The sequence below is a fragment of the Oryctolagus cuniculus genome, chromosome 8 (assembly GCF_964237555.1).
Source record: "Oryctolagus cuniculus chromosome 8, mOryCun1.1, whole genome shotgun sequence".
Taxonomy (NCBI): domain Eukaryota; kingdom Metazoa; phylum Chordata; class Mammalia; order Lagomorpha; family Leporidae; genus Oryctolagus; species Oryctolagus cuniculus.
The window spans coordinates 21148003-21175991 of NC_091439.1; the positions used below are offsets into that span (position 1 = coordinate 21148003).

General features: G+C 43.0%; 1 protein-coding gene across 6 annotated transcripts in view; it reads right to left on the reverse strand.

The window, feature by feature from the left end:
* Positions 1–27989, reverse strand: part of GAB1 (GRB2 associated binding protein 1) — a 132335-nt gene that overhangs the window by 39596 nt on the left and 64750 nt on the right. For all 6 annotated transcript variants that reach the window (XM_017347322.3, XM_002716934.4, XM_017347321.3 and 3 more), the window contains exon 2: positions 2757–3051. In XM_017347322.3, coding sequence (XP_017202811.1) covers positions 2757–3051 — 295 coding nt within the window. The remainder of the gene's footprint in view (positions 1–2756; positions 3052–27989) is intronic.

Below are 27989 nucleotides of genomic sequence, written 5' to 3' on the forward strand. Positions count from 1 at the left end.
GATGGTCTCTCTATGGGGTTTCCTTCACTGGGCTAGCCCCAGCCCAGCAAGGCTCCTTCTCCAGGGCTGCTGAGTGGCCAGACAGGAAGCAGCATGCTGACCTGGGCTTATTGAGAGATGAGTACTGCTTCTCCAATCCAAATCTTGATGACGACTATTAATACAATTTTTCCACCCTTCAAGAAATCTCTAGCACACCTCAATGTACACATCTGAAAACGTATACTTCTAAATGTGAGTATGGTGGTCTCCCCTTATCCAGGTGTCAGTTACCTGCCATCCAGTGCTATCTGAGGGACCGGTGTTGTGGCACAGTGGGTTAAGCTGCTGCCTGGGGCACCTGCATTCCACATGGGAGGGCAGGTTTGAGTCCCAGCTGCTCTGCTTATATTCTAGCTCCCTGCAGATGCACCTGGGAAGGCAGAACAAAATGGCTCAGGTACTTGGGGCCCTGTACCCACACGAGAGACCTGGATGGAAACCTGGCTCCTGGCTTCAGCTTGGTGTAGCCCCAGCCATGTGGCCATTTGGGGAGTGAACCAGCAGATAGAAGATACTTCTCTCTCCCTGTAACTACCTTTCGTTAAATGGAAAATTCCAGAAGGAAACAGTACATAAGTTTTAGGCTATGTGTCATTCTGTGTATTCAGATGAAATCTTGTGCCATCTGGCTGGGGAACTGAATCACCCCTTTGTCTGGTGCACCTGTGCTGTATATCCTACTCACCCGTTAGTCACTTAGCAGCCATCTCAGAGCCAGATTGACTGTGACATCATAGTGCTCATGCTCAAGTTAGCCTTATTTTGCTTACAAGTGGCCCCGAAGTACAACAGAATGGATGCTGGCAGTTCTATTCTAGCATGTTGCCATCATTGTTCTAATAGTTATTATTGTTAATCTCTTATCATGTCTAATTGACAAATCAAACCATCACAGGTAGGTATGTATTCAAAAAACATAATATAGATAGGAATCAGTATAATCTATGGTCTCAGGCATCCACTGGAGGGGTCTTGGCACACATTCTGTGGATAAGGGGGAATGATTTTCTAACTACGAAGACAAAGGACAGAGACCTTACTTAGTTCACCTTTCCAATTCTTGGCTCTACACACCTAAATTTGTATGGGAGTCCCCTGCACGGGTTCTGAGTGATTCAAGAGGAATATAGAAGAGAACAGGCAGAAAGCAGTCAGGCAGGGGCTGGCACTGTGGTGTAGCAGGCTAAGCCTCCACCTGCGGTGCCAGCATCCTATGTGGGCACTGGTTTGTGTCCCGGCTGTTCTTTGACTCAGCTCTCTGCTTATGGCCTGGAGGAGCAGTGGGAGATGGCCCAAGTACCTGGGCCCCTGCATTACGTGTGGGAGACCTGGAGGAAGCTCCTGGTTCCTGGCTTAAGAGTAGGCCCAGCTCCGGCTGTTGATGCCATTTGGGGAGAGAATCAGCGGATGGAAGACCTCTATCTCTGTCTCTTTCTCTCTCTGTAACTCTGCTTCTCAAATAAATAAAATAAATCTTTAAAAAAAAAAAAACAGTACATAAAGGTACCTGAGAGGATCTTTCTCCAAGCTCCTTTTAGGACTTGTGTTACATAAACCATTTGCTTGATAATTTTTCATTGTGGTTTGTGATTGTTTCTCACCTTGGTTATTTTATAATTTCATAATGTAATGTAGTTTTTAAAAGAATTAAGACCTAAGGAATTGGGTTGAATCACATAAAATGCTGTTTTTAAGGTAAAAAATTAATTAATCAGGGGTGTTATTTGGCTCACCTTAATACTTATCTTGGAATTCAAGAAGCTCTTTTTTTAAAAAAATTGTATTTATTTATTTGAAAGTAAGAGGTAGAGAGAGAGGGAGAGACTGAGAGAGTGAAACTTTCCACTTGCTGGTTCAGTCTCCACAATGGCCAGGGCTGAGACAGGCTGAAGCCAGGAGCTTCTTCTGGGTCTCCTGTGTGGGTACAGGGACCCAAATACTTGGGCCATATTCTGCAGCCCTTCCCAGGACACCAGCAGGAAGCTGGATCAGAAGTGGAGTAGCCAGGGCACAAACCTGGAAGCTGGATTTGTGGCAGCTTTACCCACTAAACCACAACCAACCCCTAAAAAAAGCTCTTATTTTTTTTCTTTATAAACATTCATTTATTTATTTGAAAGGTAGAGAGAGAGAGAGAGAGAGAGAGAGGGAGGGAGGGAGAAACAAAGAGAGAGAGAGATCTTCCATCTGCTGGTTCACTTCCTAAATGGCCACAACAGCCAGGGCTGTGCCAGGCTGAAGCCAGGAATCGAGCTTTTGGGTCTCTCATGTAGGTACAGGGGCCCAAGCGCTTAGGCTATCATCTGCTTTCCCTGGAGCATTAGCAGGGAGCTGGATTAGAAGTGGAGCTACAAGGACTGGAACCAGAACCCATTTGGGATACCAGTGCCACAGGTGGCAGCCTTACCCACTGCTCCACAGCACCGCCCTCCCCCCCTTAAATAAGCTCTTAATTATGTCTTCTTGCCATTTTCTTCCTTGGGACAATAATTTAGACACTGCCCCACAATGACTACGTTTCTCCCTCTAAAACCTGTAAAAAGTTTCTTCCCAAATGGATCAAAAGGTTCACTGCTTTTTTCCAAATACCAAGTTCCTATTATAAAGCAAACTATTACATTGTATAACTTAATTAATAATAGAATTTATGGCCTTTTTCAAAATATATCAAAAACAAGGAGAACTTATGAGGAATAATACAGTCCTGAGCTTACCTTCTTCTGTAGGATTAAACCCACAGATGTCACAAATGCAACGAACCCACTTATTCATCTCCTCCTCACTGTCTGCCACCAAGTAGAAAATCCGGTCAATAGTGTTGATATCAAAAATGTAGCTGTTTTCAAACTCCTTTTTGTTAAATGTCAAGCCAGCATCGACTTGCTGACATAAATTTAAATCAATAATACGAATAGGCTTTTTGGCGTGATCATTTTTGTAATATTCCAAGACATCCGGATCTCCAGTTAAACGGCCACTGCGTAACACAAACCATCTCCTCTTCCATGCCTAGAAATAAAGAAAAAAAAAAAAGATCCATTTAGCATTAATTTGAAATTTTTCAAGAAGCTGCACATTTATAAAACTGATTTGATAAATGCATTGTCCAGAGACAGTCACAATGTTTTTGCTTTGTTTCCAAAGCAAAAGTCAAGTTTATCCAGGCCTCAGTTAACTTAGTAATGTACATATATTTAGTATCTTCTATTACATCTCCTACTATATAATATCAAATCAACAAGCCAAGGAAGGGATGGATTTCACTAGATATAAAAAAAGTAATGGTTTCAACAAATGGTGTTGAGAAAGCTGGATATCCACACGCAAAAGCATGAAGTTGGATGTCCCACCAAGTGAAAATAAGCCAGACACGAAAGGACAAATGGTGTATACTTCCACTTAATATGAGGCACTCAGACAAAGACAGCAGAATGATGGTAGACAAAGACAGCAGAATGATGGTTGTCAAGAGCTGTGGGAGAGGAGGAAAGGAGAATTAGTGTTTCCTGGGTACAAAGTTCCAGTTGGGGAAGATGGAAAAGCTCAGGAGACGGATGGTGCTGATGGCTGTACAACAATGTGAAGGCACTTAACAATACCTCAACCTGGTCAATTTTATGCTATGTATATTTTACCACAATTTTTACTAAAAGCCATGGTTTCTCACACCTTGTTATCATGCCATAAAAATGTACAAAAAGTTGCTTCTTCATAAAGATTCTACCACTTCTAAGCTATAGATTTCTTGTTTTTAGGTGTGGGGGCAGGGAAAGGTTGAGGGGAAAATGGATTTAGAAGCTTTCCTGGCTTCGCACATGAGAAGCAAGCGATGCACTTTGTCTTTCTTTGGTGTGCCTGTTTGAAGATCTGTGCCAACTAGCAATGGCTTCATTTTATCCTGAAAATATATGTGAACATGGAGAAAAGAGGACTGACAGCTAAAATCTACATACACTTCGCCAACACATGCTTACTTGTAGTCTCTATTGTCCCCAAATTTTCTACGGAATTATGACATGAACTGATTTTGAGTCATAGTTCTCTGATGGACCTGCCAGGAAGCTTATGACAATGGCCTGAGGCAGAGGTACACAAAGTGAAAACTAAAGGGCCTGAGGAGATCCAGAAACCAGCCTGTTCAGCCTTTAATAATTTGGACAGCTATACTCAATTCATTTGGGTGATCACTTGAGGTTTAGTATTTTAAGAAAATTTAGCTGCATTAAGAAGAAAATTAGGGGTGGGTGTTGCAGCACAGTAGGTTAAGCCGCTGCCTGCAATGCCTGCACCTCATAGCAGAGTGCCAGCTGGAATGCTTGGCTCTTCTGCTTCGAATCCAGCTTCCTGCTGATGTACTTTGCACAGAAGCAGATGATGGTCCAAGCCCCTGGGTGCCTGCCACCTATGTGGGAGACTCAGATGGAGGTCCAGGTTCCTTGCTTTGTTCTGGCCCAACCCTGGATATTGCACTGGGGAGTAAACCAGTGGACAGAAGATCCCTCTCTGCTTCTCTCTCTCCCTGTCACTCTGCCTTTCAAATAAATACATTTTTAAAAAATCAATGAGTTAGTCAATGTGCTATTGATTATGTTGTAAACACTGTGCTGGGTACTTGTGGGAAGAAACATAAACATGTAATTCATGATTGCCACCCTCAAGGATTTTATTAATTGTGAAGTAATAGGTAACATACATGAAAATGTGCAAACATAGTAATCCTGGCAAAATACCTGCACAACTTTTGCGATAGACAGGCATTCTGTTATGGAAAACACAATCCTTTAACAAGAAAATCACAAAAAAATGTGAGGAGGAGGCAGGGTAGAGTTCCAAAGATGTTTCAAATAGTATCAAAAAGTCATAAAGCATTAAATTTACATAAATTTAGTACTGGTTTCTGGATTTAAAAATCCAGAAGGCAGGGGCTGGCATTGTGATGTAGTGGGTAAAGCTACTGCCTGCAGTAGGGGCATCCCTTATGGGTTTGTGTCCTAGTTGCTCCACTTCCAATCCAGTTCCCTGCTAATGCACCTGGGAAAGCAGTGGAAAATGGCCCAAGTTCTGGGGCCCCTGTACCCACAGGGGAGACCCAGATGAAACTCCAGTGTCCTGGGTTTGGCCTGGTCCAGTGCTGGCATTTGTGGGCATCTCAGGGCCTGAACCAGTGGATGAAAAACAGATCTCTCCCCCTCTCCCTCTAAAAATGAATTTAAAAAACTTTAAAAAAATATATTTGATATGCATCTATTTTCTTAAAAATAAGTACCATTTCTTAGTACAATTGTGCCTCTGCAGATGTTTGCCCATCAGGCAGTAAAGATGAAAAAGTAATGAAAAAGTAAAGGAAAAAGAAAATAGAGTATCCAGGGCCATCAAGGAATCACACCTCTTGGTAAGTGACTTTTCCAGATAAGTGAGGGCTCCATCTTTAAACACAGAAATGACTTTTTAAAACTTTAATGCCTTGCATGAGAATCTTTTTAAAACGCCTTACTACATAATTCATTGAACATAATCCATCCATTCCCCAATGATTCAGGCTAAGTATTATAGGCATCAATTCCTGTCCTGCTCTGTAGTGAGGCTCTCAGGGGCCGCGGGGCAGGACAGAGGGACATCTGCCCCTAGACTGAACAGTGCCTCACTGCTATGCTTATATATATAGTTCATCTGTGGTCTTTCAAACACAGTTTTCTGTCTTTCCTCTCTTATAAGTTTTACCAATTGTCATTTCTCTCTTCTGATAATACAGTTCCTGCTGGAGACTTTGCACCTGCTAGACATCCATTATGCTCTTCGGCCTGGCCCTCTCCAATCATTAGGCTTTCTCTTCCTGACCACCTCAACCTATCCACCTGCAAGGTAAAGTAGCGGCCCTGTTACCAACATACTGACTTTTCTTTTTTTGCAATTCAATTTTTCCTTGCGTTCATTTGTTTAGCTTCCAATGCCCTAAACTAGATCGAATAGCCCAAGAAGACAGCGACCATGTCTGCTGTATTTGCCATTACATACACAATGCAAAGCACAGTACCTCTCAGAAATATTTGTACCATAAATAAATACCCTTCTAAGAGTATGTTGTAGAAGTTATGAGAATAGTAGATTCGATATATGAGCCACATGAAAAGGAGTACTTTTTAAAACATTTTCACTTAAAGAGTTCTGCTAGTAAACATCCACAGGATAAAATAAAATACACATGTATCAAACACCTTGGGGAAATGACAAAACAGCTTATGTGTCACTCTTTGTATTCTGGTTGCCTGTGGCTTCCTCCATCTATTCCTTTGCTTTCCTATTGAAAATCACACTGTTAAAATTCAAAATCCCCTTAGAAATGAAAACAACTAAGAAATGAGTAGCAATGAATCGAGGTGCACTAGATACCCCGGGCCAGCAATCACAGGCTGAGTAGACATGGTACAAGACGTGAACCCTTACAGCAGGAAATGACAGCATTGAAGTACAGACTTTCGCCAAGTGGCACCTGCCACTTATTTATTTATTTTTAACATGGTCCAAATGTGAATGTTTGTCTCAGTCACAAAATGAGTCACTCTCATTGAATCTGGCACAGATTAAAATGGAAAACAAAAGCAATTACATAAAGTACACACTTTAATAAGGCAGATACAAAGGTTCTCTGGATTGTGGTACAAAGCACAGTGTAGCCACAGAATAAAGCTTGGTGCTCGACAAGAGAACTGACATCAGCACCCTTGCTAATCACAGCACAAAAGCTTCTCTATGTTTTGTCAGAGCACAAAACGGGCCCATATAAGTCAGTCTTTGTTATCTGAAAATATCTGGGATTCTTAAAGTTCGTCCTATTTTTATCCTTGCTGCCTTGGTAGCCCCAGAGAAAGCTGCACCCTGCCTTTGCCAATCCTTGCAGAGCAGTAACAAAAAGGACACATTTTCTAGAAATCTTCAAAACCGAATACGCAAAGCAGTTTTACGCAAAATTCACGTGAAAAGCCATCTCAACTATTAGATTTCCATCACAAGGAGGTTATGAAGATGAAATCTGCAAGAAGTCTGAACAGCTGAGAAGGGCTGGGTAGAAACTTACTTTGTTGTCATATTTTATGTACAATTTAAGTCACTCTCATTTTAAGTCGAATAAATGATGTAGCAACATGATGTCATTAGCAAACCTACACTTTGAAGTAGCGTAAAAGTACTATACCTTGATTCCCTAGGCCTGGTGATTGTCTACTTGCTACAAAGTCTTTGGTCCTCCAGCAATCTCCCACCCACTACCCCTAATTTTTCCATCCTTGCTTCTTGCCTCTTTGCCTTCCACCCACCTGGGAAAGCTTGCAGTCCCCCTAACACTCTGCTCTCTCCTACCACTGCACCTGACGTGTGTAACCCTGGAGGCACAAGATCTAACCCCTGGATTCAACTCAGCCCCCTCTGGCCACCATCGTTGAGCTGGCTCTGAGCTCTTAGTTTCTGCTTTGTTCCCAGTTACATGACTGACACCCCTACATCTGAATTTTTTGAGAGCTAGAGTCTTTTTTTTTTAACTTTCATCTTTCTTTTCCCACTGCCTCGCTCCAAGTACATCCTCCGTCAATGTCTGCTGAACGTGCAGTCGAAACTCATTTGGGCAAGGATAAAATCGTGAAAGTTCTCACACTGTCCCTGCATTACGGGGATAATGACATGACTGCCATCCGGTCAGCCCATTCAAGCACTATCAGGCATGGGGAGAAGTGTAGAAACAGTAAATCAATTTGTTTTAAAAACTGCAGATACGAGATTTATAAACTTCACGTTGAAAGAACTTCATAAAGTACCTTCTGTACTTAAGAAAACCGGATGCATTATTCTGAGGACAAACCTATCATACTGAAGCTAGGTCTTAAGTTAGTCTGATCACACACAAACAGGGTAGAGGTATGTGCATAGTGATAAGAAACTGCAGGGGGCCGGGGCCTCGGCTCACTAGGCTAATCCTCCGCCTTGTGGCACCGGCACACCGGGTTCTAGTCCTGGTCTGGGCGCCGGATTCTGTCCCGGTTGCCCTTCTTCCAGGCCAGCTCTCTGCTGTGGCCGGGGAGTGCAGTGGAGGATGGCCCAGGTGCTTGGGCCCTGCACCCCATGGGAGACCAGGATATGTACCTGGCTTCTGCCATCGGATCAGTGCATCCTGGGAGGCAGTGGGTGATAGCTCAACTAGTTGTGTCCCTGCCACCCTTGTGGGAGACCTGGATTGAGTTCCCAGCTCCTGTTTTCAGTCTGGCTCAGTCTAGGCTGTTGTAGGTATTTGGGGACTGAACTAGGGATGGAAGATCTCTCTCTCTCTCTGTTTCTGTCTCTCTCTTTCAAATAAAAAGGAAAGAAATACCTATAGATCCCATGGGAGGGGGTAGTCAAGCCCAGATAGCTTTAAATGTTCAACTGGTGGGGCTGGTGTTATGGCATAATGGGTTAAGCCACCGCCTGCGATGCTGGCATTCCATACAGATGCCAATAAGTCCTGGATGATCCACTTCTGATCCCTGCCAATGTGCCTGGGAAGGCAGCAAAAGATGGCCCAAGTTCTTGGACCCCTGCACCCACATGAGGGACCCAGATGAAGCTTCTGGCTCTTGGCTTCAGCCTGGCCCAGCCCCTGCCATTGCACCCATTTTGGGGAGAAAACTAGTGGATGGAAGATCTCTCTCTCTCTCCCTCTTTCTAACTCTGCCCTTTCAAATAAATAAAATAAATCTTTTTTAAAAAAGTTCAACAGGTGATTCTAACATACCATTAAGATTAAGAACTCTAAATCTAACCAGTGCACAGAACTGCTACTTAAAAATAGATTTTTTTTAAAAAGGGTCCTTTCAAGCTCCTAATTCTTTATTTGTTAATATTATCTGCTCTGTCTATGCCTTCTCATTTGTAAAAAAATTATTTAATTATTATTTTTTTGTTGGAGAGGCAGAGACAGGAGATATCCCACCTGCTGGTTTATTCCCCAAATGCTTGCAACAGTGAGACTGGGAGGCAGGAACTTCATCCATGTCCTCCACATGGTAACAGGAACCCAACTACCTGAGCCATCACTGCTCAGGGTCCACATCGGCAGGAAGCTGGAGGCAGAAACCAGTCCCCGGGAACTGAACTCGGGTACTCTCGTGTGGCATGCGTCTTTACCACTAGGCCAAGCGTCTGCCCCAACATCGCCCTATTTTGTCCATAATATTTATCCCACTTGGAACTGTCTTTGAACTGATTTCAAATCCCGTTCATTCTTCAAGATGTTTTTCAACCTTTCCCCTCTGCCCTTGACACCCCTGACAATCAATCTGCTACTAATGTCTCCTGCACTGCTGAGGAGGAAGACATTGGAACAGGCAGTTATTTTACATTTCCAAACTCTCCGAATGCTAATACGTTATTTTACCAACTAGACAGCAGCCCCTTGAAAGCTGAGGCCATTCCTTGATTTTTGTTTTTATTTCCGCAGCAGCGCTTCCCATGTTATAGACACACAAAGGCTTCATGAGGTCCTTAAAGTTGGTTACTAATCAGAATGATCACAGAAAGCCACTGAACTACAATGAAAAAGATCTCGAAGAAGAAGACTAACAGTGTGTGAAAGTACCGGACAAGGTTCTTCCAAACCACACCTACCTGTCTCGCCTCTCCAGTCTTTCACCAGAATGGCTCCTTTTCTCCTCTATGTTTTATGCTTTGTTTTATTTGTGCTCTGAAATACCTCATCTCTCTTACCCAATGAGCTCCTACTCATCCTTTAAGACCTGGTTCTAGACCTTTCTTTTTAAAAAAAAAAAAAATTGATCCATTTATTTGAAAGGCAGAGATACACAGAGAAAAGGAGAGAGAGAGGGAGGAAGGGTGGGAAGAGAGAGAGAAAGAGAGAGAGAGAGGAGAATCTTCCATCTGTTGTTTCACTCTCCAAATGGCCGTAACAGCCAGAGTTAGGCTAGACTGAAGCCTGGAAACAGGAGCTCCTTCTGGGACTCCCACAGGTGCAGGGGTCCAAGGACATGAACCATCTTCCTCTGCTTTCCCAGGCCATAGCAGAGAGCTGGATCGGAAGTGGAGCAGCAGGGACTTGAACTGGAACCCATATGGGATGCCGCTCAAGACCATTTTAAAGCATTCCTCAACTTTCCCATTAAGGAATTTGCACTTGCTCTTTGGAGCACTCAGCACTGATCACCTAAGTAGCCGATTAACAAAAGTTTATTTGCTTATAATACCCAAGAGAGACTTCTGTGGAGCAGGTATTTAACCTAGAGGTTAAGACACTTGCATCCCTCACTGCAGTACCTGAGTTGATTCCCTGCTGTGGCTCCTGATTCCAGCTTCCAGCTAACTCGGACCCCTGGAGTCAGTGGTGATAGCTCATGTGGGACACCTGCACAGAGATTCCAGCTGCTGGCTCCCAGCTTTGGCCTTGGCCCAGCCCCAGACATTCCAGGCAACCGGGGAGTGAACTAGCAGATGGGAACTCTGTCTACCTGTCTGTCCCTTTGTCTGGCAAATTAATTAATTAATTAACAAACAAATAAATTACACGAAGGTAAAAGAGTTTATGCCTAGAAATGCCCTACAAAAGAAAGTTATCAATATTAAAAAATCAGGAATGATATGCATAAAATAAAACTACAAAAAATTTATGGAAACATCACTTTCTTATTACTCTGCAATTAGTGAGTGGATGTCTCCTTTTTTTTTTAAATATAGAATTCCGGGATACATCTGGAAGGAGGCTTGCTCAGGAAATGGCTTAGACAAATAAAGCATAGTGACTTTGCTTTACAGACTGGAACTCAGGGGGTTAAAAACAAACAAGCAAGGAAAGCTGGGAACATCATAAACCAAGCAGCACATTTTTCCCTCCCTTCCCTTAAAGTCCAATAGTTACAATATTCATATTGTTTTAATTTTCTTTTAAAGCCATGTAAATTAGTGGTAATATATTCTGATACTTAAACATCTAAAGTAACTACTTTGGGAATTACTTTACCTGTTAAAAATATTACGTGCTCTTATTATTAGTAATAGAGTAAATATAATAAAGAAAAACAAATTAACCATGAAGCTGGGACAAAAGAAAACCATTCGCTTTAAACTACTTGAGTTGTTTTCCAGGAAGCCCCATCTTTTCTCATAGAGCAAAATAAGGAAAAAACAGGCTCGGTGGAAGTTTCCACTGCAGTGGCTCTATCGTTATGATCATCTGTTCCAAACACACACAAGCCTAAAATTTCCTGTTTTCCAACCATTGTCACCATTTTCTAGCCTTGTACTATCTGTGCTAACTTTAGCTTAGTAATATAAACAAAAGAACACACCAAAAATAATGCAGAACAATGCCTAGATGGAGGCTTTCAACCGTTAAAGCTTTTCAATGTAAGAGTTTACATACATAGCCTGGATGAAAACAAGTTAGATGGATATCAAGCAATTCTATAAGAGCAAAAAAATTAAATTTAACTCAGATATAGTAACTGGAAAATTAAGAGAATTCTGAATTATCAGTAATGTATGTAATTTGCTTGTTGAAATCTGCTAAAAACTGGGCATAAGTACAGAATAAACAAAAAGAAGAGCAATAACAAAAACGCCTTCCTATTTAACATAACGCGACATAACCTAAGCCTCTTCTGGGTTATGGAACTGCTCTGAGGATATGATAAATTAGTGTAACTTTTTCTCAGAAAAAGGCACCTAAGGAATAATGTACCCAGTTCCAGGTTCCCAGGACCCCCATGGCTCACGTCACGGACCCCTGAAACAGGACTTCACTTTAATACTGCCTACCATAGGCAACAGCTTGGTATGCGACTGGGCTGACCTAGACCCCAACCAGGGAAATTCAGTTATTGAAGCTCCACAGGAGAGTGGATCACCTCATGACAGCTCACGTAGGTTTTCACTTGTAAATACTATTTCATTTTTTTCCATCATATTCCCAATTGTTGGGGCTACCCTAACTCTGGGGATTTTTCAGTCTTCCCAACCCTAACCAGGAGAGGCTGGAGAGATGCAGGAGCCTAGCTGGGAATAAATAAAATAAGCACGCAGAGTTCTGTATGAGTAGGACGGAGGCCTTGGAGGCAGTGTAGCTCCAGGTGCACTGACAAGGAAGCCCACCTGCCTTGGGTTATTTGGATCCTTTTCCTAGTACCACATACAAAGAGTCAGTGAGCTCAGGTGAGGATGTGAGCAGTCTACTTATTTTATTTATTAAAGATTTATTTATTTATTTGAAAGGCAGAGAGAGAGAGAGAAAACAGGGGGGAGGAGGAGGGGAAGGGGAGGGAAGGAGGGGAGCAGGGACAGAGAGAAGGAGATGTGTATTCACTGGCTCACTCCCCAAATGTCCACAACAACCAGGGCTGGGCCAGGCCGAAGCCAGGAGCAGGGATTCTATCCAGGTCTCCCACATGGGTGGCAGGAACCCCAAGTACTTGGGCCATCATCTGCTGCCCCCCAGGATGCGCATCAGCAGGAAGCTGGACCCGAAGTGGAGGTGGAACTCACTCCTGGTACTCCTATGGGTTGCAGGCATGCCAAACGGTGCATTAACCACTGGGTCACAATGCCTGTCCCTACTCCAACTTTTCAGATAAGTTTTTGGCTTGATTCTGTCCTACACAAATGACAGTTGGCGTTTATATGCAATACAGTCTGTTAAGAGACTTGGAATGGGAGTTGCACTAGTGAAGAACAAGTACCTGGCTCTGCCTTGTGTGTATCTCCCTAAGAACCTCTGGAGGCAGTGGTGATGCAAATGTCCAGGCAGACTCCTCCCAGTTTAGCTGACTACTGCAAAAAATCAAGAGGCATAAGCCATGTAGGATCTCTGTCTTTGATGTGTTGTACTATGCGAATTAACAGTAAAACTACTACTCAAACGGTACTTTATACTTCATGTGTCTTTGTGGGTGCAGTCTGTTGAAATCTTTACTTAGTATATACAAAGTTGATCTGTATATAAAGATAATTGAAAATGAATCTTGATGAAGAATGGGATGGGAGAGGGAGTGGAAGATGGGATGGTTGTGGGTGGGAGGGTGGTTATGGGGGGAAAAAGCCGCTATAATCCAAACATTGTACTTTGGAAATTTATATTTATGAAATAAAAGTTAAAAAACAAAACAAAAAAGAGGTATGAGCATTATCATGCACTCCAAATGTGCTCATAGTTATTGAGCTATTAGTCCATTTCTAGTAATCTCACCTAAGGAAATAATGCAAAATACAGCCAAGTACATAGGTCCCAAAATATTCCACACAATGTTGTTTCTGATAGTAAATGTCTGAAACAAACTAATTATTCAACAGAAGGCAGAACAACCAAAGCTCCCAGTTTTCCCAGGACTGTCCCAGTGTTAGCACTGAAAAGCCCACATCCTGGGAAACCTCTCAGTCCTGGGCAAGTGAGGATAGTTGGTCACAGCCGGGAATTGTGTACATGAATTATGACATATTCCCATAAAGACATCTTACATAGCCATTAAGATAATGGTTAGAAATGACATTTTCAAGATTTTTTTTTTCCTCCCACAGATTGCAAAATTTCCAAAACATTAGAAACTTATCTTTTCCACTTGGAGTAAGTGGGCTGTGGTGCAAAGGAATGCTGGCCACACCCTCCTTTCTGGGTGATCTGGCTCCACTGTCGCCGACTGCTCCAGGTGCCTGCTGCACCTTGTGCCAGACTCCACCACTGTGCTGCCTCTAACACACCAGTCAGTTCTTTGCTCTCGCGAGACCCTGTCTTATTCCTCCTTGATCTAAGTGCTTAACGTAGTGTATGTACAGCAGGCAAAAAGTTGGTGGCTAAAAGGTATGCACGGTTTCTGCTACCTGAATAAATGAACAAATGAACAAATGTTTTCTGGGGACCCTGATGATACGGTGGGTCCCTGTTCTTCACTAACTAGGTCTCAGGTGGAATGGATGATGCACAAACCATCAGTGGGCTTTCCTGTTGCTGTCAGGAGGTCAGCCATGGACTCTTCCAAACTTCCACCCACCCGAGGCTCAGTAACCAAAAAGTAAAATCTATTTAAAGATCAAGTCCGTATGAACCCTGGGACCCAAACCACGCCAATGTGCCAGTATTAGCAGTCTATAACTTCATACAGGATTATGAGAACATCCATATATTTTAGCTGATTTAAGTTAAGATTTTTATGGATAGTTACATAGCTTTCCTCTAACATACAACTCATCATTCTTGCCTGTGTGTGTGTGTGTGTATGTGTGTGTGTAATGACCTTCTGGGCTTTCACAAAATTGAATGTAACGTCATTATGGATGATAAGAACAAAATGTCATATGCTATGAAGTATGATGTCAATGAACATGTTCAAATGAAATCAAGAAATGAGGCGTTTACTTAAATATTGTGGTTAACGTGTTGGGAAACTGATACCTCATCTCAAAGGCACAAAATCTTCCCATGCAGCTATAAATTCTAGTTGTAATTTTATCACTGTTCAACGGTCTTCGCACTGACCGTCACCAGAGCTCCTAGCCACCTGTGCTGGCTCTGCAGTACTTGAGAAGTGGCTGGTGCAACAGAAATGGATTTTCTAATTTATTTAAAGATATGGGGGGAGGGCGTGGAGGAAAAGGGGGAGCAGTGTTGTGATACAGTAGACTAAGCCTCTGCCTGTAGTGCCAGCATCCCATATGGATGCAGGTTCATGTCTCAGCTGCTTCTCTTCTGGTCCAGCTCTCTGCTCATGACCTGAGAAAGCAGTGGAGGATGGCCCAAGTGTTTGTGCCCCTGCACCCTGTAGGAGACCTGGAAGATGCTCCAGGCTCCTGGCTTTCGATCAGCCCAGCTCTTCCGATTGTGGCCATTTTGGGAGTGAACCAATGGATGGAAGACCCCTCCCCCATCTGTAAGTCTATCTCTCATAAAATCTTTTTTTTTTTTAAAAAAAGATGTATTTATTTATTTTAAAGGCAGAGAGAAAGAGGGAGGTCTTCCATCTGCTGGTTCACTCCCCAGATGGCCACAACGGCCAGAGCTGCGCTGATCTGAAGCCAGGAGCCAGGAGCTTCTTCTGGGTCTCCCACACGGGTGCAGGGGCCCAAGGACTTGGGCCATCTTCTACTGCTTTCCCAGGCCATAGCAGAGAGCTGAACTGGAAGTGGAGCAGCTGGGACTCAAACCGAAGCCCAGAATTGCAGGTGGCGGTTTTACCCACTACTCCAGAGCACCGGCCTCAGCAAATATATAAAATCTTTTTTTTTTTTTTTGACAGGCAGAGTGGATAGTGAGAGAGAGAGAGACAGAGAGAAAGGTCTTCCTTTGCTGCTGGTTCACCCCACAATGTCCGCCGTGGCCAGCGCACCATGCCGATCCGAAGGCAGGAGCCAGGTGCTTCTCCTGGTCTCCCATGGGGTGCAGGGCCCAAGCACTTGGGCCATCCTCCACTGCACTCCCTGGCCACAGCAGAGAGCTGGCCTGGAAGAGGGGAAACCGGGACAGAATCCGGCGCCCCAACCGGGACTAGAACCTGGGGTGCCGGTGCCGCAGGTGGAGGATTAGCCTATTGAGCCGCAGCGCCGGCCACATAAAATCTTAAAAAAAACAACAACAACAAAAAAAAAAAACAAAAAAAAAAAACAATGTTAGTTGCATGTGGTTAGAAAGTGGCAGCTGTGCAGTACAGGCCTTTTAAAAATGTTTATTTTTTATTTTACTTGAAGGACAGAAAGAGAGAAAGAGATTTTCCATCCTCTGGTTCACTCCCCAAATGCCTATGACAGCCAACAATGGGTCAGGCTGAAGCCAGGAGCCCACGACTCTGTGTGGGTCTCCCATGTGGGTTGCAGGGGCTCAAGCACTTGGGCCATCGTCTACTGCCTCCAGATGCATTAGCAGGAAGCTGGTTCGGAAGTGGAGCGGCAGGACTCAAGTCAGCACTCTGATATGGGATGCAGGTGTCAGAAGCAGCAGCTTAACCTGCTGTGCTGCAGCGTCTGCCCAGGCAGTTCAGTGTTAAAGTCTATGTCTTCAACTTAAGGGAGAGGCAGTGAAAAGGTGAAAAGAATGAAGCTCTTAATAATAAAATTCACAATGAATACTTACTGTGTATTATTAGGGTAAACTCTTATGCCTGAGATTCTGCCAAGTACATGGACCTGTCTTTTGATTTCACTGTGTTCCACAAACTCTCTACCCCACAAATGCATATCACCTATGTTACTATTGCCATTATTTGCAAAAGAACATGCTTAATTCAGAGCATCAATGACTTTGAAAATAAATTCAATAACAACCTAAAAGTTTAAAAATGCATATTCCAGGGGCTGGTGTTGTGGCATAGCAGGTAAAGCTGTTGCCTGGTTCACTGGCATCCTTTATGGATGCCGATTTGTGTCCTGGATGCTCCACTTTTGTTCCAGCTCCTTTCTGATGTGCCTAGGACAAAGCAGCAGAGGATGGTCCAACTGCTGGGGCCCCTGCCACCCACATGGGAGACACAGATGAAACTCCTGGCTTCAGCCAGGCTCAGCCTTAGCCTTTGCAACCACTTCTGGAGTGAACCAGTGGGGAAGGAAGATCTCTCTGTCTCCCCCTCCTTCAAACAAATAAATCTTTTAAAAAATATATCACCCATAAAACCAATAGATTTCTAAATTCTATTTCCCTTTCAGTTATCCAATCCAAAATAATTACCACTGGGTAGAACTAGTGTGAGTTTCCAGCAAAACAAAGAAAAATATTCCCATTTTCTCCTCTAAGTTTCTCAGTGAACATTCAAAATTTATAGCGAAATAAAACACTGCTATATTAAGAATTGGAACACAGTTCAAAAACAACACTCTTGTATTGAGAACTAGAGGAAAAGCACTGAAATGTCACAAAAACAAATTTCCATAATTACATTTAGATGTAATAAGCCAAAACAATGCTCAGTATCATTTTCTTTTGAACATAAAACTCAGTCTAAAGCTTCCAGAACAAAGACATGTGGCAATGAAAAATTTCTTAGAAAGACCTTAATTTTCAAAGAGATAAATTATGCACCCTGGAGTCACTGACTAAAAAACCCATTAAGTCCAACAGGCCAGGACAAATAAGGTCATCCAGAGAGAGCTAAGTACAAAATTGAACACAAGACAAAAATCACTGCACAGATCGTGAAGTCAAGATCTTCAGTGTGCAGGAGGAAGGCTTAGCCTAAGGCTGCTGCCGCTGCTGCTGCTGTCCTCTCTCCCTCGCCTCCCCTAGAGGCTGGGGGAGGCGTCCACACTCACAAAACATTTGATTTCTCATCCATGCTTCATGCAAATAATGATCTCATCGCACAAGAAAAGCCGTTGACCATTTACCTCTTTTCCTTTTCAACAAATCCAAGTGCTATCCTGCTCACTTTCTGGTGTGCTGGCCCTACAGTGAGCCCCGTTCTCTCTTTCCTGTCAACCTTTTATCTCCTCTATGCCACTCAAGCCTCATCACCTTTGGCCCACAGGAAGTAGATTCAATGGACTGAAAATGACAGGGACTGCAGGGACTTGTGTTCATATGCTTTAATGCTTGGGGACTAGGAGACAAGGGATGAAGGAAAGAGAAGTCAGGCAACTGCTGTGCCCAAGGAATGACAGTGTCATTTAACAGAGCTCAGCTGATCTTGAACTCCATGCAAAGCTGGTAAAATTCTTACCCAAGTTATACAGTTATACAAGTTGAAAAATGAAAAAAAGCACCCTCAGTAGAGTAATACAGTCACTGACATCCAGATCTCCCAGATGCTGTGGACACAAGAGAACCTGCACACTCATCTGCTTAACCCAGGGTACAAGCCCTGTGAGACAGGCAGTCATTCACCAAGCGCTGGCATCTGAGGCAGCAGGGGACAACCGAGTGTCTGACTTGCCAACTTGGAAGTTCACTAAAGTCTGTAAAAGCTAAAAATAACCACACAAACATGTTTACAGCATTTTAAAAATACAGGATCCACAAGGGTCCTCTAAATATAAACCTTGAGTTTGGAGCTCAGAGGTTGGCTTTGGGTTTTCAGAGATGTCATCAGGACATCCCACATTTCACCACAGAAATTCACATTTCGGTATTTGACCTTAAATACACAATTGTTGGTATTGAACTAGGGAAGAGGAGAGGTGGATTTGGGATGGGGAAGAAGGCAAGCAGGAAAGAAGAAGATGGTACCACTCCCCCCATTTAATGAGAGGGCTTCAGAGTGCCACAAACCCCCAGTTCCTCGTGGTAAGGCCTGACCTTCATGGAATTCAGAACAAGGGGACATCCTGTCTGTATTTTTCCACTCGACAAGTGCCCTCGTCACTCCAGCGGTCCCTTCTCTCTTCTCATCCCCAAAGCTGTAGATGCTGATGCAATAGACAACTGTAGATATGAAGGCAAGTGGAACACAGACACAGGTGCACAAGTCCCCTCTACCCTGGCTGGTACATTAGTTTGGGCAAGTTGAAGGCAATTCTTAATTCTTGATCTGTTCCTAAAAAGTGACAGAATTCTAATCAAACAGGGGGAAAAAATGTTCCAACTAAAAACTGTGAAGCTCACACCAGCAGGAATGCTTAGAGCAGCTGAACTAAGACTATGAAGGAATCAGTGGCGTATTTTATTAGTATAGGAAACCAGTCTATTTGGCTTCTATAAATTATGTAAGATCATTCTTTGGTATTAGTTTTTGGCTGTATTGATTTAAATTTTATTTTCTGACTTTAATTCTAAGAAACTTCAGGGTCCGGCCTTGTGGCATAGCTGGTAAAGCTGCCACTTGCAACACTGGCATCCCACATGGACTCTGGTACTAGTCCCAACTGCTCCACTTTCAATCCAGCTCCCTACTCACGGCCTGGGAAAAGCAGTGGAAGATGGCCCAAGTCCTTGAGCCCTTGCCACACATGTGGGAGACACAGATGAAGTTCCTGGCCCCTGGGTTTGGCCTAGCTCAGCCCTGGCCATTGCAACCATCTGGGGAGTAAACCAGTGGGTGGGAGATCTCTCTCCCTCTCTCTCCCCCTCTCTAATTCTTTCAGATAAATAAATAAGTCTTCAGAAAAAAATAAGAAACCCTAAAAATTTAGCAGCTGTTGGGGTGGGTGCTGTGGCACCAGCAGGTTGAGCTGCCTCTTGGGATACCCCTCCATCCTCCCATATCAGAGTGCCTGGTTCCCTGGCTACTCTGCATTTCTGAACCAGCTTCCTGCTAAGGTGCTTGGAAGGCAATGGATGACGGCCCAAGTGCTTGGGCCCCTTTTACCCATGTGAGACACCCGGTTGGAGTTCCTGGCTCCTGGCTTTGTTGTGGCCTAGCCTGGCTATGCAGGCATTTGGAGAATGAAACAGCAGTAGAGAGCTCTCCCAGCCACAACCTGTTTTCTCCCTACAACTCCTGGCCCTGTCGCTCTGCCTTTCAAATAAATAATAAAAATAATTTAGCAATTCTTAAAGAGATAAGATAGAAAAACCTGCTGCAACAGGCTAAGTCTTATATGTCTTAAGCTTCAAATGTCTGTGCCCCTTAAAGTACTGTGGTAGAATCTGTATTTCTGAAGGTTGTTCGCTATCCAAGCAAAGTATTCTCGAGAACAAACTGTGCAAGTAGATACAGCATTTTAACCAATTTATTCTTAGTAAACTATTAGCAATAACAAAGTCAACTGAAAAGTTAGGGGGAAATTATTCACAATCCAGCTACTATTAAAGACATGTTTTTTCTTTATATTCTCATGTAATCTTAATTCATATACACACATAAAGTAGCTGGTTTTTAAAATAAAGGCAAATGCATCTCTGCTTTCATGAGTGACATTTCTAGCCTTCTGCGGCAGGTTTAAAATTTCAGTTCATTAATTTTTCACGGCCTGTGATTTTCTTCCAGGTCTTGCTTACCACGCCCGGATTATGAGGGGAAAGATGAGGCCCTGCCTGAAATGCTTTTTGAAACCCAATGAAGAAAATGGATTTAGTACTGTAAAAACTGAATATATTCATTTACCACAGGCCTTCTAATTAAGCAGAGCATCCTAGACACATTCTGGTGATTAAGACATTTAGTTATAACTCAAAGAATGTCCTGTTAGGCCTTGACCAACTTGGTGCGTAAGCAGCTGATGATCTAAGCAAATAACAACTAAAACAATGCACAGTCCTCTCAACTGCAATGCAATCACCTTGCTTCCCAGCACAGGGACTGGAATCTCATACTATATAAGTAATTTACTAAACCTAACAGATGAAGAATAATTCCTTGGAAAAAAAAACTCTCAATAATCAATTTGTTAGGCTTTATCACCTGAAGATTTGTGAGAATAAACACCTTTCCCCTCAGCCATTTAAATGTTCATAGCTGAAAAATCAAAAGACTACACAATCTATTTACAGTTATCTACAATGAACAAAGAATGGTTTATTCCAAAAACAGATAGGACATTGGGAGGAGAAACAAAACATCTCTGTTTAAAATGAACTGAGCTTTAAGAAAGAAATAAACACAAAAGCACCACCTTGTATTTCATTGAAGAATTGACAGTGACAAGGCAAAGCAGTGCCATTTTCATTTGAAGATAACGCAACCCCAGGATGGCAGGGCAGATAACTTTCTGGTAACTGGTCTGATTTTGCCAGAGCAAAGACAAAAGAAGAGAGAAAAGCCCCATCTTTAGAAAGCCTTCTAGAACTACACAAGTTAAAAGCTAGGGCTTCATCTCCCACAACCTATGCCCGACTCCAAACCCATCTAACATTCTAATCGGTAGGAGAAGCTTGAAAAAATAATCAGAAATAAAAACTACCCAGCACTGTAGCTATCAAGCATTCCTTCTGCTTCCTCTCACAGCCTGGCCTGCTCCTCCCACCAGAAGCTTCTAGGGCAGCCAGCACCAGCCATTTGTTTTCACTCAGTCTCCTAGGCTCTCTCCCTCCACGGCTCTGCTCTCAAAACCTCACACACACACACACACACACACACACACACACAATGCCTGACAAACAGGCTCCGAGCAGTGGGAATGAAGGAGTGAGGGTGCAGGTGTGCAGCGTAAGATGAACCCTACAGCAATCATCATTATCGTCATCAAGAGGCAATCGGTTAGTGCTCATTATGAAGTGGTCTGATGGGGGACATCCCAGAAAAGCAAAGGAAGGACTGTGACAATGAACCAAAGATTTACCATCAAACTTGTGTCAGTGTATTTACATTTTAAATGTAGAGAGAAAAGCAGACCCCAAACCACTCCAGATGCTATCATGTGAAACACAACTAAGTAGAAAACCCTTCCCCCAAGATTTGCAGGAACATAAACGAGCCGTAAGAGGTTCAGTTCTTGCTTCTCCATTCTTTCGTCCGCCCCCTAGTGGAGCGGTAATGAGTAAATGAACTTTTAAAAAGGCAGCCACTTTAAAAATCTGGGGAAACAAAGCAGCACAAGAGAACAAGACAAAACAGCCCACAGAGGGGATTTTGAACTTGTACCAAATCAGACAGCCAAGCACGAGAAGGTAGCTTCTGAATTCCTATGAAATACTTATGTCTTAATGACAAAGCTGTGGTTTCAGCTTGGGTAGGTTAACTATTTCCTTAAGCACCTTTGGACTTTTGAACACAACCTCTTAAGGAAGCACCGACACCTAGACTGCGTCTAGGTGGTTTATGGCTTTCTTAATATTGAAGGAAACAAAACTGATGGGCCAACTGACGTGCTCTGGCCACTTTATTTTTGGTTTTCAGACGTTCTAGACATGCGTAAGTAAAACAGAACCATTTCCACAAAGACGACTCTGGCAACCCAAGAATTCATTTCCACAGGAGTTGCAGTCAAGAACAGGTAAAGTGAAAGAAAGACTCTGGTCTGGGAATGGCGGGCGTGGCTGGGTGACTCCTCTGGGAAGATCCCCGGGAGGATCTTTCTGTCTAGGAGGGGCGGGGGCTTTGCCTATGACGTCATCAGCAGCCACAGCCGACTCTCCTATAACCAGCAGCTCATTTTACACCTGAGTTTCACAGTAACACACACACTTCTTTAAATACCAAGATGAGACACACATAGGTGAACAACCCATCAATGACACATTTGCAAGACGGCCAACCAGAGGGTTCCAAACGGCACACGCTGAGCGAAACTTTACAAAGTGATTCCTGGAGGGGGCGATTCAAGTGATGGGCAGTTTCTGGGCTTCAGTGACTCAGTCGCTTTGTTTCTTAATTTCTACAACCACCACAATGCATTACTACTTATGACTGTGATAAATAAAATTACCCTGGGAGAGGCAGTTCCAGATTTCCTCCTATATCTAAGGACATCTAAAAACTATGCCTGCATAGTTGGAATGCTGCTTTTCAGAGCCGTGTTAAAATCAAAGGAGATAATTCATATAAAAATACTCTGAAATGAATATAAAGGCACTCAAATAGAGTTTACCTAATGATCATTTCACACCTTCTGTGAAGTGCATTAGTATGGTAATTTTGGTAGGTACTAAAAGCAGTTAGCATCAGTGACTTATGACTATGGGTTGTGCAGCATCAGCTTGAAAGATTCAACAGCTTTTAGCCTAAATCGGGGCAGATGAAGTATTCCAAGGTTTATTTTAATAAGCAAACGCTCAGGGACACTGAACTTCCACTTTTCTGTCCTCAGACTGTTGTAAATGCTAGGAAAGGTAGGCGAGACAGACAGAGAGAGCTGACATTCGTCTTCTGTTGTTCATTTCTTTCCCTTTGGGCAAAATCTGAGCCACAGGAAGTATCGAGAAACACAGAAGAGAATTCCTATTCCTGTCATGCTTTTGCCAATGTCTCTGTTGTTCCTCAGATCTCTACCAGAAAAGGCAAATTTCAACCAAAGACTTTCAAGTGACGTGTTACTATCCTCAAGGTTCCTATGCCAAGAGGAAGGAGGTGATTCCCCAGCTCCCTGGATTTGGACATGGATTCTTGAGTTCAGTTTTATCCCTTATCTGTTGTACTGCCAAACTATTCATAGAGGGTAAAACAACTCAAATAATTCACTTTCTTTAAATCTACTATATTAAGACAGTGATGTCACCACTAAGTTTTAAATACACTAACATTATGATATAATTCTTAAAGCATGCTTATAGATCTAATTTAATGTCTTGGAATCTGTTCAAATTATTCATTAAAACGAGTAACAAGGAACACAACAATAAAGCAGCAGCTGTTGCATTTGTATATTGGATTTGCAGTGTGTAGTGTATTTATAGTTAAACAGAGCAAAATGGGCTACTCAGGGAAAGAATCACTCCCACTGCCAAATAATTAATTATATTGTAAATATGAGTGGAGTGTAGTATCATTATCAAAGAATTAAGTTTATATAAGCAGTATTAGCTTTTCTGTGTGCTCCAATTAAACTTACAGTTTCAATTACAATTTTTAATCGTATTTATTATGTTTCTGCTGACCGGTTTAGCATCTTTTTTTTCTAACCACACTGTAAACAAGTTGAGGCCAGGGACCCTGTTTGCGTCACTACTGTCCACTGAGATCCCAGCACATTACAGGAAAAAACAGGTGCTCAATGCAAATGGGTTATGTTAAATGTTCTATCAAGTTCCTATCTGTAGGAGGTTAAAACATCATATGGTTCAGACGCGCTTATCAGGCAACACAACATCCCAGCCCAGGCATCCACACCCCCAGTTCTACTCTAAAGAGAAGCTGGTCGTGGTGGAATCTGCTTCCTAACTCCTGCTGGCTAGCCTTTGTCCTCCTCCTCCTCCTCCTCCTCCCTGTTTCATTTCACTCTACCCTCTCTGTGTCTGGGGAGGATTGGGTTTATTTATTCCCCTCCATTCCCAATTTCCAGGAGTGGCCACAGTCATCCCTAGCCAGAGTGCCCCCAGGTGGTCACCCATTGTTCCAGCCCTCACTGGGCTTGTTTACAATGTTTACAATTAGCATTTATTGGGGCCAGTAGGTGAAGCCGCCACCTGCATTCCATATGGAACCCAGGTTCCAATCCTGGCTGCTCCCCGCTAATGTGCCTGGGAGAGCAGCAGAACCTGGCCCAAGAGCTTCAGACCTTGCCACCCACGTGGGAGAGCAGAAGAAGCTCCTGGCTTCCACCTGGCCCAGCCCTGGCCGTTGCAGCCATTTAGGAAGTGAACCTGAGGATGGAAGATCTCTCTCTCTCTGTTTCTCCCTCTCTCTCTCTCACTGTAACTCTGCCTTTCAAATAAATAAATAAATCTTCATAAGTTAGCATTTCTTATTTCTTCCTCTGTTCATCAACCCTAGGAGTGTCAGGACCCTGACCTAAACCCAGGTGACGGCACAGTAAGCAACTCTTTCAAGAAGATCTTCCTTTGATTCATCTGGGAGGGATTTGGTTTCTTATCATAAGGTAACTGGAGGAGACACCTCATGTTTCCAAATAATACGCTTACATATGATTTATCACTCTTAGACACCGTCTACCGGAGACCTGCCTGGAAAGCTCACTTCCCGCCCTTTCTGTCAAGGTAATGATATCACCTGCTTCAGCGTTAGCACATTGGCCTTGTTCATCCCCTTAGGGTGCATCCTCTACAATTCCTGGAGCAGTTAATTTGCATCGTCTTCCTTCATCTTGCCTTACATTCTTCTGTACCTTGCCTAATCCACCTCTGTACCTATAAACCACCAAGGTGGGTAATATTTATATTTTGTTCTATAATTAGCTCAACTGTCTATGATTTTTTTTTTCACTCTAGAGATTAAGTCAAAAAGTTTAAAATCAAGAAACAGCATTTACACTACCATGACCATGGATGTCCTAAGCAGGGGTAGGATTACACTTGCTTCTCTACTTGTCAGGGTCACCACCCTGTGCCTCTTGATGGAGAATGCTCTCCCGGGGTCAAGTTCCAACAGATTCTCTTTTTTTCATCTCATCAACTGCCTTATTAGATCTTCAGCTAAGCTTTTCATTACACTTCCTGTTTTATTAACCCACCCCTTCCCTGGGCCCCTTGCTGCAATCTCCCCTGATCCCAATCCCCTTCTCCATTCAGGAATGGGTGCTGACATCTTGCAGTTACCTACAGGGCTCTCCAAGGTAGGTCCACCCATTGCTGCACTCCATGCCTCTCTTTCTCAGCTTACTCCTCCTTTTGTTACATCCCAGGCCTAGGAAAGGGTATGCTCTAAAGAATAGAGACAAGCAGAGTGGCTAGAAATAGTGTTTCTTCATTTACTTCTATCTGAACAAACACAGCTTCAAAAAACTAGCAGCATCTTAGAATAAAGGGAACAAAAGTTTAAAGCTCTCTCAAACATTTGGAGGGTTTGAGAATTATCTTGCCATTCATCATTTCAGTCACAAAAACATTAATCCATGAAAACAGGAGTTTTAGGTTCAACTTCCCTTTTATGTTCTCAAATGCATACCTGTTAAACATAATTTATTCTAAATTTAAAATGCTCTTTGTAGCACAAGGATCTCTAAACTGATATCCACTACCAACCTACATGCATCAGGGAAGGAGACTTTGAATTACGAATGATGAACTATATTTGGTCTGTTTATTCATTAAAAATATTTGAGCAGCTGCCTGTGTCACTATTGCCACAGGAGGGACAGCAGTTCAAGAAAACTTAAATTTTAGTGAGGAAGGACCAAAAAAAAAAAAAAAAGAAAAAGAAAAAGAAAACGCCAAGTACATTGATTTTGGAATTCTGTAACTGCTATTAAGGAAAATTCAAGTTGATTGGAAGTTGTCACCTTACCTAATCAACCCAAAGGAGGAGGGTGGGGAACTGTTCTAACACCATCCATAAAATGTCTTTTCCTAGACTTGAGCCAACACCATTCTTAATACAGTCCCTCTGGGCAGCGGCAATTATCAAGCTCTTAGGAGCCGATCCTGGGAGCCCATGGGCTTGAAAGCTCTTCAGTCGTCCTCTCAAACATCTCCATCAGCTAAGAAAATGAGGTAATCAATGTGCGGCTTCACTGTGTAATCTCCACGCAAGGCCATTACTTCAGTCCCCTGCCATCATCAAATACCCATCCTGGAACACTCACACTCCAGTCCAATAGCCATCAACACAACAATCCAAGTAAAAAACAAGGAAAAAGAAGACAGAATTATACTTCATTACATTATTTGTTTTTTAAACATTTTCAATATTTTTTTTGAGCTATGTATGTTCTTCCCCTACTTGAAAGAACAAGTAGAGCAAATAGAGGTATCAGAGATGAAGTATTTTGGAATTCAACAAATAATGATGATGACTAGGGCAAGTGGTTAAAGGGAATAGAAGTGCTGTGTCCTAAAAAATATATGTGGACACTTCAAAAAGTTCAGGGAAAAATGGAATTAAAAGATAAATTTTGGTGTGAAATGCTGAAATCAACATATATAAGGGGCTATCAAAGTTCAGTGAGGGCCGGCGTCGCGGCTCACTAGGCTAATCCTCCGCCTAGCGGCGCCGGCACACCGGGTTCTAGTCCCGGTCGGGGCGCCGGATTCTGTCCCGGTTGCCCCTCTTCCAGGCCAGCCCTCTGCTGTGGCCAGGGAGTGCAGTGGAGGATGGCCCAGGTGCTTGGGCCCTGCACCCCATGGGAGACCAGGAAAAGCACCTGGCTCCTGCCATCGGATCAGCGCGGTGCGCAGCGCACCGGCCGCGGCGGCCATTGGAGGGTGAACCAACGGCAAAAGGAAGACCTTTCTCTCTGTCTCTCTCTCTCACTGTCCACTCTGCCTGTCAAAAAAAAAAAAAAAAAAAAAAAAAGTTCAGTGAGAATGTGTGTTATGATGAAAATACTACATACAGATTTCTGTTCTTTTTGCACTCAAATTTATCTCTTAATTCCAATTTACATGAACTTTTTGAAGTACCCTCATGCTAAATGATGATTCTGTATACATATGTGACAGATTTTTCTGGGGAACATACCTTATATATAATATACGGTAAACATTGACTGAATGCTGAAACTTTTTTTGTGCAATAAAAATGAACCAAAGGAGCCACAGCTTCCTTCAGATGGGAGGAATTAAATGTACACACAGAATAACTGAGGTGGATTCCCAAGGGATGTCAACACTGAGCATCCTGGACAAACCTCCAGCCTGCCTTTTGATCTAAATCTTCCTCCTCCTCTGCTGTCTTATTCTTGTTTCCGAATCCTTCCAATATTATTTCTCTTCTATGTCTCTTATTTCTATTTTATTTCCTCTTAGGTTTGTCCTAAGCACATAGAAGCATTTTTATGTGCTTTTTTTTTAAAAGGATTGATTGTCCTTTTTTTAACTTAAAAAGCAGCTAGCACTATTCTTCTTTTGATGTGCTCAAGCAACTTCTACATTTGAGTGAACGTCTGCTTTCACTTTTTTCAGGAATGTAGGCTCCATTAAAAAGAAAATGGTCCTCCATTCTTTTTTTTTTTTTTTTTTTTTTTGACAGATAGAGTTAGACAGTGAGAGAGAGACAGAGAGAAAGGTCTTCCTTCCATTGGTTCACCCCCCCCCCCCCCAAATAGCTGCTACGGCCAGCGCTGCGCCGATCCGAAGCCAGTAGCCAGGTGCCTCCTCCTGGTCTCCCATGCGGGTACAGGCACCCAAGCACATGGGCCATCCTCCACTGCCCTCCCGGGCCACAGCAGAAAGCTGGACTGGAAGAGGAGCACCCGGGACTAGAACCCGGCGCCCATATGGGATGCCGGCACTGCAGGTGGAAGATTAACCAAGTGAGCCACGGCACCAGCCCCAATCCTCCATTCTTGACACAGAAATCAGAAAATGCTTTTTGAGAATTTGGACATTCAAGAGTTGAAAGCAAGAACTAGTTTATGAACTTTCAAGACTTTTTTCAAAAGACTGTTATTATTAGTAATAATAATAATTATGAACATTTATTGAGTACTCATTAAGTACCAGACATTGTTCTATAGACTTTACACATTAGCCTAACCCTCACCACAACCCCATGTGATAGACACTATAATTA